The sequence below is a fragment of the Anopheles coluzzii genome, chromosome 2, assembly GCF_943734685.1.
Source record: "Anopheles coluzzii chromosome 2, AcolN3, whole genome shotgun sequence".
Taxonomy (NCBI): Eukaryota; Metazoa; Arthropoda; class Insecta; order Diptera; family Culicidae; genus Anopheles; species Anopheles coluzzii.
This window is the reverse complement of record NC_064670.1, coordinates 4945175-4960623: the sequence shown is the minus strand read 5'-3', so window position 1 is coordinate 4960623 and position 15449 is coordinate 4945175. Positions and strand designations below refer to the sequence as shown.

At 49.8% G+C, this 15449-nt stretch overlaps 3 protein-coding genes across 4 annotated transcripts in view; 1 reads left to right on the top strand and 2 right to left on the bottom strand.

Moving 5' to 3' along the window:
• Positions 1–11528, bottom strand: part of LOC120947498 (heparan-sulfate 6-O-sulfotransferase 1) — a 68047-nt gene extending 56519 nt beyond the window's left edge. The window contains exons 1-2 of the mRNA XM_040362866.2: positions 9684–11528; positions 5371–5670 (exon numbers count right to left, since the gene is read on the bottom strand). Of these exons, the coding sequence (XP_040218800.1) occupies positions 5371–5670; positions 9684–9890 (507 nt within the window). The 5' untranslated portion in view covers positions 9891–11528. The remainder of the gene's footprint in view (positions 1–5370; positions 5671–9683) is intronic.
• Positions 11529–11842: 314 nt separating this feature from the next.
• LOC120947500 (cytochrome P450 4g15-like) lies at positions 11843–13810 on the top strand. Its single transcript, XM_040362868.2, has 3 exons — positions 11843–12769; positions 12835–12904; positions 12967–13810. Exons 1-3 carry the CDS (start codon positions 12184–12186, stop codon positions 13787–13789), a joined length of 1479 nt encoding a protein of 492 aa, XP_040218802.2. The 5' UTR covers positions 11843–12183; the 3' UTR covers positions 13790–13810.
• On the bottom strand, positions 13795–15308 carry LOC120947504 (protein HGH1 homolog). Of its 2 annotated transcripts, XM_040362881.2 has the most exons (4): positions 14984–15298; positions 14761–14924; positions 13979–14703; positions 13795–13918 (listed from the first exon to the last, which is right to left on the bottom strand). In XM_040362881.2, exons 1-4 carry the CDS (start codon positions 15066–15068, stop codon positions 13819–13821), a joined length of 1074 nt encoding a protein of 357 aa, XP_040218815.1. In that variant the 5' UTR covers positions 15069–15298; the 3' UTR covers positions 13795–13818. The 2 variants fall into 2 exon arrangements, with proteins under 2 accessions (XP_040218815.1, XP_049463132.1); XM_049607175.1 differs by having other exon boundaries at positions 13979–14924; positions 14984–15308.
• Positions 15309–15449: the final 141 nt, after the last annotated feature.

Sequence of the window (15449 nt, the reverse complement as noted above, 5' to 3'; positions counted from 1 at the left end):
TCCTCGCCCGATATTTATGTACATTTTAGTCTTTTTTATAGGGCCTGTTTTTAAATGCGCTTGAAAGATGTTTGAAACCGAATAAATTGCTTAAGGCACACTCAAACGGACGGAGGAAAACCGTTGTCATTAAAATGCTAACACGAATCTTTCTTCTTTCTGATCGCTCTAACACGCCAGCACTTTTTAAGTCTTTTAAGTGAGGGGGGAAAGAAGGAAAGATGTATTATCCAACCCACCCAATTCCACCCTCCATAGTCGCCCCAGAATCAGCATTCATTTCTTTACAATCGTTGAAAATGAAAGCACGCCAAACCAATCACACAAACACAGAGAGAGAGAGAGAGAGAGAGAGATACGGCCCAACCAACCGACCCATCAGCCAGGGAAGAGGAGTTCGCTAATCGGCATGGAATGCGGACACGTACGCTCGCCCCATCGTCCACCTAGACGACACATACCTCTGTGGAACGTGGTGTTGGTTGGCCCCGCCACCGCCGCCGCTGCCGATCAAATTAAGAAACGGAAATAATTCCGACCAAATAAAACCAACAGGTTGGCGCCAGCAGTCGGGCCACACCAAAAAAATGAGGGGTGAGAGTTCTGAATTAACCAACCCCCCCCCCCCCCCCCCTCGATTGGATCGGGAAGGTACAACCAACAGGGGAGGGTCGTCGCTGCCAGTCTCTCCCAGGGGCAACCACCATTGCTGCTGATTCGTGCTTTGAATTTCCGGAAGCCCCCGACCAGAGAGCAGAGAGCCGCCAGCACACACACGCAGCAAATGAAACGTAAAGCATCGTAATACCCAAAAATAGGTTTTTCCCAAGCCAAAGTAAAGTGAACCGAGATCGATAATATGGCTGGCGTTACGCACCGACGAAAATCGAAGCAATACCCTCCACGCACAAATAGTAAAGGGAGAAAGAGACGGAGAAAAAACGACCTCAACAAGCGTGTGCTAGACACCGGGTCGACCCTTCCTGTCGTCGTCGTTGCACACGCTGAGATTTCCCGAGAATTCCCATTCCCGCCAAAACGCCAATCACAGTTGGAAAGAAACCCTAAACGACACAAAAACACACAGCCAGTCACAGAGGCCAGTAGTCACAGCCAGTCTCAAGTCGGTCGGTAATCAGGCATCAATCTGTCGATAAACCCAGCGACATCGGCACCATCGATGACGCCAGCTCGGCATGCGGCGGCGTCTTACCGGGGTAACACACACACACAAACGCACCCAAACCCAGTCTTACATCGGGAGGGGAGAGAGCTCAACTGCTGACACGACTACCGTACAGACCTTTGCCTCCCTTGGGCTCGGCAACGACACACACACACACACCCAACCACCTGTAATCCACCACTGCCTCGTGTTCCCGGCGGCCCCAGGCCCCAGCCTGCGGATAAGCCACAGGTTTCGGGAGTTTATGGGACACCATAAAAATAGATTTTCGGCCGTTTCCTGATTTAAATGTCAACGTGAATAAAATAATGAACGTACGCACAACGCACACAGAGTGGTGGGCCAGGCCAATGCGTTTGCGATACGTCGGTGAGGTTAATTCTGACATTGATGCAAACGGACAAAGTGGATCGATCGACATAAGGGGCGCTGTGTGGCGCTGTGGTGTAATGATGTTGGGACCTTTTTGGGGCTTTGGGCCGTTTGGGGGCTTGTTAAATCTTTATTGATGGGGTCGGTTGTTTTGTTTTTTGGTTTTCATCTTCAGTAAAGTAAATCGAGGGAAGAGTGTTCTAATAAGATTGGAACGCTATTTGCCGCAAAACGGGCACACCTTTTGAGACGGAGCCGTTTTGTGGACAATGGAAGAGTGTCTTACTGAGTATGGCAAGTTAATTTCTGCTGATAGATGAAACAAAGATGGATAAATAGAGCCGTAATGCATTGATTCTCAAGGACAAGAGCAGTCGAAATTGAACAAATATCAACTTTGTCCACAGTTTATTCTTCTGTTTCCTTTCTTTTTGCGTGTGTGTGTCTTAACTCGGCCAACTCCAAAACACTCCAAAACAAACGCAAAACTTTTCCCATAAACAAGATCAATAGAAATGGTAAGCAATTTAGTGTGCACCAACAACAATCGTCCGCACCAAAAAAGGAAAGCGATGCCGCATGCGTTCTCAATAAACAACATGAACACGAATGACAGAGAATTATTTTGACACTGTGTGTCCTTTTACGCCACACCAGCGACCCCCGATCGAACGAAGAAGCGCGTGTGTCAATCCGCTGCCATTTAAGGTTGACCAAACAAACCACCCACCCATCCTGCTGCTGTTGTTGTCCCCGACTGGTCCACCAGTTCCCACAAACACAACCAGACTCTGTTAGACTGACTATAAAATCTCAACGCGAGGGGGATGAGAAAAACGGTCTCTTGAGAAACGGAATGTCGGCCGTCTTCTTCCCCGTGAGACCACCAGCAACGAAACGACACGATTGCTGCCTCGCACATATCAGCAGCGCACTTGTACTGTTGTTGTGTCTCGCAACACTTCCACTTTGCAGGGACACAAAGGGAGACAGGAATGGACGAAACATCACCCGCGCGCATTACACCATAAAGCACATAATTTACGCGCATTTTCACTGGCCGAGGAAGTTCGCAGCGAAAACAACACGCATTTGCTAAAACGGTGGTCAACGCACGGTCCCCGGGACACATCCTCTGCACCACAACAAAGAATGCTGCTTGCTCCAATGGATGCTCAATGCACAGTTGTTCTTCGTTCTCGTCGCCTCGGCATACGCTCTTAATCAACGTCCCACGTAACATGAATGGACGGCCTTTTTGTGTGTAGCGTGAAGCGTGAAGCAGCCACAACAAAACGGCACAAAATTGGCCAAAGAATCCCCAAAAAATGTGTCCCCCCTTCCTCCTCTCCGACCACAACTACCGTGCATATATCCGTCGGATTACCACAGCAGCCCAGCCCAGACAGACAATGCGCTCACATTCATGGCAATGATATCCGGTACCACAACCGGACCTGATTCGTTGGTCCACCGTCTGGCTGGGGAGTGCTGGGAGTTCGCCGTCGTCTACCATCATTGTTTGGGGTCGGACAAGTTGTTGCTGATTTTTGCCAGACCATCCATTCCATCGGTCAACGTACGTGGAGGAGGAGGACCGAATGCGGCGTTTACGGTGGAGAGAGACCCACGAAACGTTACGCGATTAAAGCGTGCGTCGGTGTGAAGAGGAGGCACAGGGCGACAATTTAGTTTTAATACCGTCTGATGAGTCAAGCGCACACAGTCAAGTAATTGACCCATTATAACCTTGGGCAAGTGTCCGCTACATTGACACCGAGTAGGGATTAATCTCCAGAAGTTAGCGAAGCCTGGGCATCCGTCTCCACCCGCAGCAAATAAATCATCCCAACAACGCGCGCTCGTACTATATCCCCCCACGCGTCGTTCTACCGTACAGCGGGCAGGAAGTAACGCACATTAAATGACACAACCTAATGGGCACACACACACACACACGCACACAGTACACCTTCGGGGTGATGATGCCGCTGGGTCTGTTTTTATGTTTCCTGCTGTTTAATCCACAACGTTTTATGGGTAATATTCCGTCGTCACTAGCTGTCGAAGCGGAAGAGCCAGCCCATTTAACCGCACCCAACGTTTGTTTCAAGATTGAATTTCCTCGTCGGTCGCAACTGCTCCTTCTATCACAAGCAGCGGCAGAGAGGTACACACAACTTATTGAAAAAGATGATTCCTACCTGTCAAACAGGCTTCACCGACTGTCAATCAATCCGCTGTGACGCTCGATCGTGATCGATTCATCTGCCATTTCGGCTCAATGCATTACAAACAAGTATCCATTTCCTTCTCAACTATTATTTGCCCTTTTCTACCAGAGCCGTATCGATAGTATGATTACGCTTACTTCCGGTGAGTAATGATATGAAACATTTCTCAGTGACTCCAGAGCAGCTCTTGGAATGATAACGGTGATGCTGTGACATTTTAACCTTTCCAACATCGGACTGAGGACACACGATGCTCCAATGCAACTCCAAACAAATCCGGGGAGATAAGCCACCAAAAACCCATCCGCGCTCGAACCAACGGAGCCAACCAAACCGAGGGAAAAACGGATTTCTAATTTGCCAAAAATTCTACTTCACCAACCGACTCCCATTTTATCTTCTGCTACAGCTCTTTGTTGTGGGGCGAGTGTGTAACATAAATCACGTCGGTTGAGCGGATACCTCCTGCCGCTTCTCGTGGCAGGATAATTCTCCTTTCTTTTATCCCGCACAAGCACACACAGGGGGGGTTGGGCTCTTCTCTCTACCTCTTCTTGCGCGAGCAGGCAATATGCAACCGATGCAATCGAGTGCTTGGAGTTTGTTGCTAGAGAGCGTCGAGAACCAGGTGGACACAACAACACTCGTATGAATTAGTGCTGACAGCGACACAACTGCACCATGGTCAGTAGTAGGTAGGTACACACGGTCCACCTGAACCTCGGTCCACAGCATCCACAGCAGCAGCAGCAGCAGCACAGAAAGCAGAAAAAAAATCGGGAAAGAACATCATCCAGCAGCGCAAGGCGAGCTAGAAAACTGGAAACAAATATCCAACGAAATCATTAGAAAGGTACTGTTGTGGGGGCGGGCGGGGGTACAACACTCTTACGAATACGAATTCCATCCACCTTCCATGCCAGCCTTCGGTCCAGAGCACAGGGGCCCTGTCCGTTTACGACCAATCAGAGATTTTGCTGAATTTACGGAAACAGGATACACACTCCTGGCGCAGCGGCCCTCTCTCGTTTGCTGGAGCAGGCAGCAGATGAAAGAGTGTCAAGAGCGTATCTTCGAAGGACAGACAAAGAGGGGAGAAGAAAGGGAGCACTTTACCGTGTGGAAAACAGCACACAAGGAAAAACGGCATTCCACGGGGAAGGACACAGTGGCAGTGTTTCGTTCCGTTACGTTTCGTTTCAATTTTTCAGCAGTACTTCAGAAGCGCGACTCAACCACCTTCCCACACGCGCTCAGGTGCAGCAGCAGCAGCAGCAGCGGTGCACACGGTTCTTCAATTCCTCTTTTGCTGCGCTACACCAAGAGAACAAAAACGGGACGACGAGACACTAAAAAGGGAAACCAAAAAAAGCATTCACCAAGGAGGAAGTTGCTTCCTTTTTTGGAACGGTTGGTTGCTGATGCTGTTTTCTCGTTGAAATACAATACAAAAAGCTGTTTGAAATAATCCCATCCCCCCCACACGGGAGAGGAGGATTCGCAACCTTAAATTCGTATCTTTCACCACCAGAGCGAACACCAAACGTGACAATGAATGCTCCTCCACGCAGTGCTTACCTTGAGGTCGAGATCGCGCACCAAATGTTTGCCGAAGGAGGTGCCGCCCGTTTTCTGGATGTGCAGAAACACCATCACGTCGTGCGCGTTCATGTCGAACTGGAAGTCATCGTTCAGCACCTCCTCGTAGCTGAGCCCCGGATTGGCCAGCAGATTCTGCTGGACCGGTTTGCCGAGGTTATCGTGCTCGTAGCCGGCCGTCAGCTCGGTCAGGCCGCCGCCGCCGGAACTGCCGCTCGCCATTCCTCCGCCGGCGAGCCCCACCGACGATGTTACTTCCCGGCGCGAAAGCGCACACACCTGGGGACAGAAGAGCAAATCAGAGAAAAACAAAAGCATTAGAAAACCGTGGACGCGCAAGTAAATAGTGTTTGATTGTGTCCTGGGGGTGTCGGTATAGGGTGGAGAAGGAGAAGGGCAGGAAAACAATTTACGATTCCCGGCGGGGGCAAGTGAGTGAGTGCCAAAAAGGAAAGGGTGGGAAGAGTTTACTTAAGGAAGAAAATACACTTGCGCTTTCGTGGGTGCGAAAGAATGGGTTAAGTACATACAAACACACACACAGCAGAGTAGATAGCAGATAGAGCAAACAGCACACCGCCGTCACCCGGGGGCCACCACCAACTTCGCAAGATGTGCCCCAGTCGGAGTGTTCCGGCACACGTACAGTGGCTGTGTGACTACGCGTAATCTTAATGTTTATATTTGCTCTCTAATTGAAACGGCTCAGAGCAGCCCGACCCCCCGCTTCTGGTACTGTTCCCCTCTCCGCAAGGGCCAAGATTAATCGCTAACCGGCTGGCCATTGACTGATAGCCAGGCAGGGGCCCCATAGCAGAAAGAAACCGGCGCACACAAAGAGACGTGGAGCGGATTCCACGAAAACGGGAGAAAGCAATTCCCCACTAGCTCATTATTGGATTTTGTTTTAAGAATCCTCCGCAGTCGTCGTCTTGAGATGGCAGTAGTGTAATCTTCCGCCCCAGTCACACAATCTCCCGCTGGATCCATGACAAAGAAATGGCAAAAAAGGCTTCCAACCCCACCTTTAGAGACAGTGCGCACGGGAACGGAAAAAAACGTGCTGGCGGCTACAGTTCCAATAAAAAAGGAGGAGACCTTTGAATCATAGTGGAGACCGAGAAGGACTTTTTTCTCCAGTGTATCTGTTCTCTCTTTCACTCTCTAAACTTTTCCACATAGCGCCAAACATGAATAGAAATCTTTGCTAATAAAAAAAGGAACTAAAAAAACAAAAAAAGCAGTCCCCCACATGGTCCTTTGGGTGCGATAATTTATGATGCAAAAGGTTTCACGAACAACTTTGGCCCAACAACTTTTTGCCCACTGAAGGGTGATACGAAGAAGAATCGCCTTCCAGAAATTACATCATCCGATCGAGTCGCACTCGAGGGGGGAAGAAGGAAGGAACTTCATCGTCTTCGGGGTGGAAAGTTTACTGACACGTAAAACACGTGACAGCGCGGTCCAGCAGCAGCAGCAGCAGTAGCAGCAGTAGTGGAGCACCATCTGTTGACACATTTGACGATTTTGTCTGGTGCAGCAGCAGTAGCAGCAACAGCAGCAGCGATCGAATTCCCACCATCCTCTCCTCAATGCCCTACTTGCCCGCTTTAGTAAACGTAAACTACAAACTTCTCATCACACCGAATACTCCGGGGCTCGGGCTGAAGGAACTTTATCAAAACATCGTTAGCATGAACGAGCGGAAAGTTTCGGTATTTTAGGGTGGCTTTTTTCTTCTTCTTCTTCTCCCCTGGCAGGCAAGCGAGATGAGCGACCTAACTTCTAACTATTGCAACCAATCTGACCCGGGTGTGCAGAGCATCTTCAGAGCAGAAGCACGTCCGCCAGCTTCGCAGCAGAACGTCTTAAAAGTACATCAACTCTTTCTCGTTGCTTACGACCAGCGAATGCTAATCAACTCGAGGTGATGGAGATGGCCGTCTGATTAGAGCGGTGTTGGAAGCATCTTTTCTAATTCTATCGTGAGAATGTTGATGGCGTGCTACAACAGCACAGGATTTTAATGGTACATGTTGCGCTGAGCTGTCCCAAATGGCATACGATGGAACACTTAACGAGAGATATGGCACACACCAACCAGACCATCGATCCCATCCCATCGGAACAGCGGCTAGCTCTCTCTCTCGGTGGTTCCCACCAGTGTCCAGTGATAGAAGACATCCGCATCTTCACGCTTACTCTTCGCACTTCTCAACACACTCCTTCTTCCTTTGCGGTGTCGCCAGGGTCCACCACACAGCAGTGGAGATACCAAAAATTGCGAAATTATGATTGATATGGGAACGGTTAGTGTCAAGCCAAACTGTCAACCAGCCCAGTTGCCGGCCCGGTTGTGCATCGCTCCACGATAGAAGATCGTGTCCAGTGGTCCCCAGTGGAGGCGGGAAAGCGGGACATGAATGATGAAATCAACGCTACACCACCGAAACCACACGGCATGCCGGCTCCGGGCCACATGAATTGTGTCCAATAGCATACACACACACACACACAACATATGTTATGCTTCCCTTTGGAATGATGATGGCACCAGTTTTCTGTTCCGCTTGTCGTTCGGTGAGCGCTTCTGGTTAGCTGATCGTTTTATAAGACATTCCGACATTCGGCAGTCCCTGCGCCCGTTGTCCCCTTCTCCGATCCCTCCAAATGTCCAACGAAATTGGAACTGTCGGGCTCAACAAATGAGATCACATTCAAGGTCCTGGATGATGGTGTAGGATGTCTTCTTGTACAGGCGAAACTACGGTAGCTGATTGCTGATGGCAGCCTGCTGATGCTCGTGATTGAATGCTAAAATGAAAGAAATAAATCGTCCAATAGCTCTTCTGGGCAGGCCTGGGCGCATAACTCACGCACAGCAGCAGCAGCCGCCTGCTGAAGTGGCCACTTGGTACACGCGGGTTGATGAAGAGCACCGGAATCAATCAACCCCACGAAAAGGACGAAGGACGCCTTGGTATGTGGCAAGGTCGACTGACGTCGCTTGACTTGCCCTACATCAACGCGCGCGCTCTGAAGCAAGTACGCATTCTCGAACGTCCCAACCGTTCTAGCTTTGGACGGGGACTAGCAGCAGGGCCAGCGCACTCTAGTGGCACCGTTTACAACATTTTCCTCCGGACACAAAACAGTGCCGGCAAGGGGGTTGGCTTTTGCTATGTTTTGCGTCCCTCAAACCCGACCCTGAACACACCACAACCACACACACAGCCGCTTCCCAAGCAGCTTTGCTTGGGTTTTCGAGTGGTGCTGGTACAAAAAGCCGCCGGAACAAACCCTCCCCCCACTCCCAAAAAGCCGTCCGGTGGTAGACCACTTGAGCAGAACACAATTGGATACGCGCTGCTCGGTCTGCCTACGTCAGGGGGATCGGGGTTACTTCCTTCTTAACCGCTGCGGTACGCTCGTTCTCTCGTGGCGTAGAGCAAGCCGTTCCGAACATGCTCAAATGCGTCCAATGCGAAGAATCCGGGAATATAGTTTCCCGAACTAGAGGCCAAAAAAAAGGACTCGCTTTATTGGAACGAAAACAACAGCGCAAAATTGGAAAGAAAACTACGTATTATTAGAACCCGGTAAGTAAAAAATCAGCGGCAAATAGCGCGAAAGCACAAGAAGGATGTGCCGGCGGGAAGCGGCTGTAGCAGCGGTGGTTGTGGTGTATGATTTTAATCAAGACATTCATTCCCTTGCTTTCCGTGAAAATGTGAACGCCGTCTCAAATTGGAGCGCCCGGTGGAAAACCGCAGCCGAAAAACTTATCAGCGACTGCGTTTCATTTTCCCAGCGTCCATCCGGACCAGCGGTGTGGGGAGCTATCCATTCGCTACCCACCATTGATGAACGCGCCCACCACCTCGTTGAAGGGAATTGCTGTCGGGATGATTGCTGCTGCTTATTCGGTTCAAAAAATTAAGGAAACCTGACAAGATCGCAACCCCCGACATAGAGAGGACCAATTTGGTCTTCATGGAGAGCATCATCACGCTGCTTGATTACGCCGCCTACTTTAAAATAGCTTGCAGCTTGTTTCGTTCTTCGCCACCAGAAAACCTTCCGCTGCTGACCCTTGCAGGGTGGAGGAGTTCATCAACGTCGCAATGGTCTAACATTCGTCTAAATTCGTTCAAAATCGCCCTTTCGACTGGAAGGATCACTTACAAATCCAATTCCAAAAAGTGCCTTAAAATTAAAGAGAGAGAAAAAACACAAAATTATCCCCCAAATACGCCCCCCCTTCTCCCCTCTCCCTGTGGCTTGCTTACCTGATCCGGACAGTAGTAGCCAAAGCCGATGATGCCGGCAATGGCGAGAAACAGACAGACGACGATGATCGGGCGCCGGAGCCTCCAGCGGGGCTCCATCTTCTTGATTTCGTACACTCCACTGGACAGCAGCAAAGTCAGATCACTATCTACCTTCACGGAAATGCTCTTTTTCATATCCAACGAAGGGATCATTACCTTCTTCATTTGCACGGCCAGTGTGGTGTGTGGTGGGATAGTGTGTTATGTTGTCGCGCCGTTCTTTTGTGTGTATGTGCTCTTTATTTATCTCGTTCGTGTGGGTGGGTGGGTTGATATGTGAGTCACTTTACGCCGCACGGATTAGTATTATGTCTTCACTTTCCCTCTCGCACGGAAGCTACCCACAAACCCCATTAACACACACACACGCGCGCGGGGAGGGCGGCAAACGTGCTCAACGAGGTGATAATGATATGATTGGAAGCCGACACACAACACAATTGGATACACAGTACACAACAGCGCCGCGCACACACCACCCTTTGGACCGGGGGACACAGACCCGACCAGTCGATGAACTCACAACGCTATCCGGCGAGCCTCCTCGCCCCACACATACACACAATCGTACCGCGGTTATGTCAGAGCTCCTCCGTACACTCTGCGTTCGCTGCCGTGTTTATGGTTTGCGTTCTTCACGTCACGGCCTGCTGGGGCCGTTTTATGCTTTCTATGCTTCCTCAAAATGACCTTCAAGCCGCAAACAAACTGCACTAACTACGCTGCACACACACACACACACACCTTACACGTAGGATACACTGGAACAACACTGCTGCACCTTTGGAACACACGCGATCGATGTCCACACCACCACCCGCAAACACCTTCGTTCTCAACCGACCTCACTGCTCCTCCTGCTTCCTACCGTGCGCGTCGTTGTTTACCACAACAGTAACATCGTGTGGATTGCATCGTGGTGTGCCTAGTGTGTGAAGAACCTACGTGTGAAGAAAAGGGCACCGATTTCTCACCGATCCATCGAATTTCACAACCCCCGAATGGTTTCCCCAGCATTTATCATGCTTTCGTTTCCATCCCTCTATCGATCTCTCTCTCTCTCTCTTTCTAATTGGTTTCTCAATTTTCGATTGTTATTTAATGCCAAATTCGGACTCGCATCCTCGCATCGCCCCGTCCCAAGGGTTGCGCGTCAAACGTAGTGGTGGTTTGCCCCGCGCGTAGAAACCACCATTTGGCCTTCGCTCAGTTAAGATGTGTGTAATTTGGGGGCTGTTCCAAGAAGGAGAATCTGCTGCCTTCGCTGACGAACCCTCTTCACACACAGCTACGGCTGGTGAAGCTGCTGGCGAACAAAACAACACCAAACACGGGCCCCGATGCTTTGTTTTGCTTTTGTTTCACACGCACACGCACACACAAACATGCACACAATTACACAGTGTCCGAGAGCCGAAAGTGCTATTTCTGGGACTTTCTGCACCGACCACAACACGCGGAAAACGCACGCACAACAACACTCTATACGCAATGAATAGAACAAACAAGCACGCGTGATTTCGCTGGGAAAGAAACGCGGACTACGCGGAGCAAGACTAATGCCTGTTTGGGCTGAAGAATACAGCGGACGACGGTCGAGCGCGCAGAACCCCGCACCGTCGTGATCCTTCGAGTTTCGCGGAATTTGTTTGACTGTCACGGAGCGATGTCCACAGCGGAACGAAACTGTTGACAGCTGAGCCCGGCTTCCCGTCGAGCAAAATTTGACAGTTCTTGCCGGTGGACCGCGAAGCGTCAAATAACGGTCAGATAAGTATTGTTGTGTTTCTAGCGTTTTTTTCCGTTGTTCAGGGAGTTCTTCTTTTGCACTAAAATTAAGAAGTTTTTCCATACATCATTTAGATGACTCTATCCACCAAAACACGTGTATTGCACAGTTTCACATAAAGGGGAATAATCCATATCCTCCTTCTCGAAAACAGTAACGTTCGGAAAGTTACAACTTCACAAGTTGGAGTAAACAGCCTTTTAATAACACTCATTAAGATAAATCTACTGAGAAAAGCACAAACATCGTAACCTTATCACATCTTTTCGTTGTAATAGTCTTTTTGAAACGATGGCAGGAAAACCATGCACCACGTAGGATTTTAACTTCCCCTGTACGCACAATACAATGCACATGGCAGACATGTATGCCCTCTCATATTGCTCCAACTAATCTTCTGGGGTTGTTTGATTACAAAGAAATAACCAGACGATGATACATTCTCTTCTACCACGTTTCGCGCATTAATGTGACACTTTTCTCTCGCTTACGCACGGGAAAAGCACGTGTCATGCTCACAGCTAACGGCCGACAATTAACAACGGATGATAATTCGTTAAACAAATGGCCAGCAATGATACCGGGTAATCGAGGCGCACCCATTGTACGTAGCGAATTAATTACCTCCCCCTCCACCCGCGTCGAAGAGCAGTGCGTCTTGCACTTGTGATGCTGCATAAAAACTGTCCCCGGTCTAGACCGGAAGCATTCAAAATGTTTCACACGTTCGTGCAGTGCGCTCTGTTTTGTGTTACCGTCTACTGTTGCCGCTGGTGGCAAATGCAAGAAAGATGGAAACTGTTGAGCCGTCTACCCGGTCCTCGCTGTTTTCCACTTATCGGCGCAATGTACGTTATCCCTGGCCGCGATACTTCCCGCTATCTGGAGACGATAATCGGACTAACGGGTGCGTACGGATCGCCGTACTGCATCTGGCTCGGGCCCGTTCCGGTCGTGATCGTGAGCTCAGCCGACCACGCCCGAACCATACTGACCTCACCGGCAACGGTGGAGAAGGCTAGCTTCTATCGGTTTACACCACTGCAGGGCATCTTTTCACTGCCGGCCGATAAGTGGCGCGCCCATCGGAAGCTGATTCAGCCCAGCTTCAATCAGTCGATTTTGCGTGGTTTTATACCGTTGTTTGTGCAAAAGACCGATGCAATGATGCGAGGATTGGGCGAGGTGGCGGAAAAGGGTCAGCCGTTTGATGTATATCGCTTTACGGCTAGATGTACGCTGGATATGATTTTTGGTAAGATGGTCTGAATAGATGGCCTGAATTTAAAGCTAACGCAACTCTCTACTCCTTCCTGCTAGCCACAACGCTAGGCACTGACATGCACATTCAGGATAAACCTGTTTGCAGCTACCTGGAGGTTCTTGAAGAGTAAGTCACCGTTCATCGAATAGTTCCGTATCTTACCGTCGTTTCCCTTCCATTCCGTCTAGACTTTTCGAAATCGTGACCATCCGGGCGGTCAACCTTTTCCTTCATCCACAGTGGCTCTACCGGTGGACCTCAGTGTACCGTAAGGAAACGAAAGCACTGAAAGAGTTTTGCCGACCATCGAAGATGATTTTAGCGCGCAAAGCGACCGAAAACAGCCACCGTTTCAGTTTGATTGAACAACTGCAAAACAGCGCCATGCTCGATAGCGCAGCAATGGAGCAGGAACTGAATACAATCATATTCGCGGGCAATGAAACGAGCGCTATGACAGTGGCCAACACGATCCTACTCCTTGCGATGCATCCGCACGTGCAGGAGAAGCTGGTCGATGAAATACGACTGCAGTGTGGTGCGGAAGGGGAGCAATCCATCGGATATGAAACGCTCAACCGGCTCACCTACATGGAACTCGTCCTGAAGGAGTCGCTACGATTGCTTCCGATAGCGGCCGTCGTTGGACGAAGAACGACGGCCGAAGTGGACCTGGGACAGTATCGCCTTCCAGCGGACATCGATATCGTCATCGATATTTTCGACATTCATCGCAATCCCGCCTACTGGGGTTCGGATGCTGATCGATTTCGCCCGGAACGATTCGAAGGACTGCGGCACGACCCGTTTGCCCTGCTACCGTTCAGTGCTGGGTCGCGGAATTGCGTAGGTTTACGGTACGCTTGGATTTCGATGAAGATAATGCTGCTGAAAGTGTTGCGCAGCTATCGCGTCGACACCGACCTGAAGCTGGAGAATTTAACCATGAAAATAGCTCTCACGATGAAGATTTCCAACGGACACATGGTGCGGCTGAAGCGAAGACAATAAACATGTTCGTTTGATAGGGTTTGATTTTTCTATTTTTCCACCACATCGGTCATGCTTTCGATTTTCGCCTTCACATCGTCCGGAATTTCTAGCTGCTTCAGATTGTCCTCGCCAATTTCTTCTTCCGTTCTGGGAAAAAAGTATTAAATTAGTGTCCGTTTTATCGTGCAAGCACACCGTACACCTTACCTTATTAAAATATCCACCACATTCTCAACCGCGTTCAGTACCACCTTGTCACCCTCGGGACTGCACTCGAATTTGTGCAGCTCGCGCAAAATCTCGTACGTACCGTGGTCGCGCAAGTACGACCTACCCTTGCGTGTCGCGCACAGCTGCGCCAACGATTCCACCAACATCTTGCGCACGTCCGGATCATCCTCGCGCCTCTTATCCGGCCCAAGGTACTGCAAATCAACCGGCAGCTTCTCGTTCGTCTCGTCGTCCAGCTCCTCCGGTCCGGCGAGCGGCAGCAGCACGAACGGCAGCACGTCCATCTCCTCACTCAGCAGCCACTCGTGCACGGAAGAATCGAAGCAAACGTTTTTAAGCAAACCAACGGCACCGCCCCGCCGCACGATGCTGCCCTCGTGATGCACGAACGGTAGCAACCGTCGCAGCAGTCCCGTCTGCTGGTTACAGAACACCTCGCGGCCCGCCTTACTCTGCGACACGTTGCTAAACAGGGGACCGAGGTAGTTAAGGTGGCACTTTTGCTTGTTGTAGCTAACGCGCGTGAAGCACGTGGTAAGCTTTTCGAGGGAAAATTCGATCGCCAGCAAACGCGCCAGCACCCGCTCGACGAGATGCTCGGGGCGGGTGATATTGCACAGCACCATGCACCAGGCGTCGCTTAGTTTGCAGTTCTCATCCAGCACCGCTTCGTACGCCAGTGGGACCAATCGTTCGGTGAGCTGCAAAACAAAAGCACAGATTAAACACAGCTCGCAACGAGTTTGATGTGTCGTTACCTTATCAACTACCACAGCCGCCCCTGTTTCTTCCGCCGTGATGTTAACGAAGCACAGCACTGCATCTTTCGCAACCGACTCTTCGCCAGTAAGATCGAGCAAGTTGTTCAGCAACGTTTCATTCTGCACCAGCAGCTTTATTCCGTCCACGGAGCCAGTAAGTCCTGAAAGAAAGAGTTCATTAATCCACCATGACGCGTTTTGTTTTGATTTTGCCACCTACCAAGCACGTGCGAGAGCGATACAACCTTCAGATCTAGACGGGCGGTTTTCGCTAGAAAAGGAACTATCTCATCTAATGCATCCATCGTTTAAGAACACACACTCGAAAATGCATAAAAATTAAACACCAAACGGATCGGTAGAGTTGCCCCCTGGAAATGGGGAGTTCTTTTTGTTTTGAACTGGATGACAATGGAGCGCGCAACATGCGGTTGTTTTGACGCACGCGTGCATTGTGGTTTGTGGGGCAGTGTGAGGATGGTGGACATTTGGATGACATGTTATTTTAAAAAAGTTGTAAAATTTTATCAAAATCATAATGTTTATAGGTCTACAATTGTGTATAGTTAAATAGATTTAAAATGAAAATATTTTAATAAAACAAAACTGTATGATAATCGACCACTGTGCTGTTTGGATGCTATAAAATTTGAATTTCCTGCCTTTCTTTAAAATTCCTACTTCAA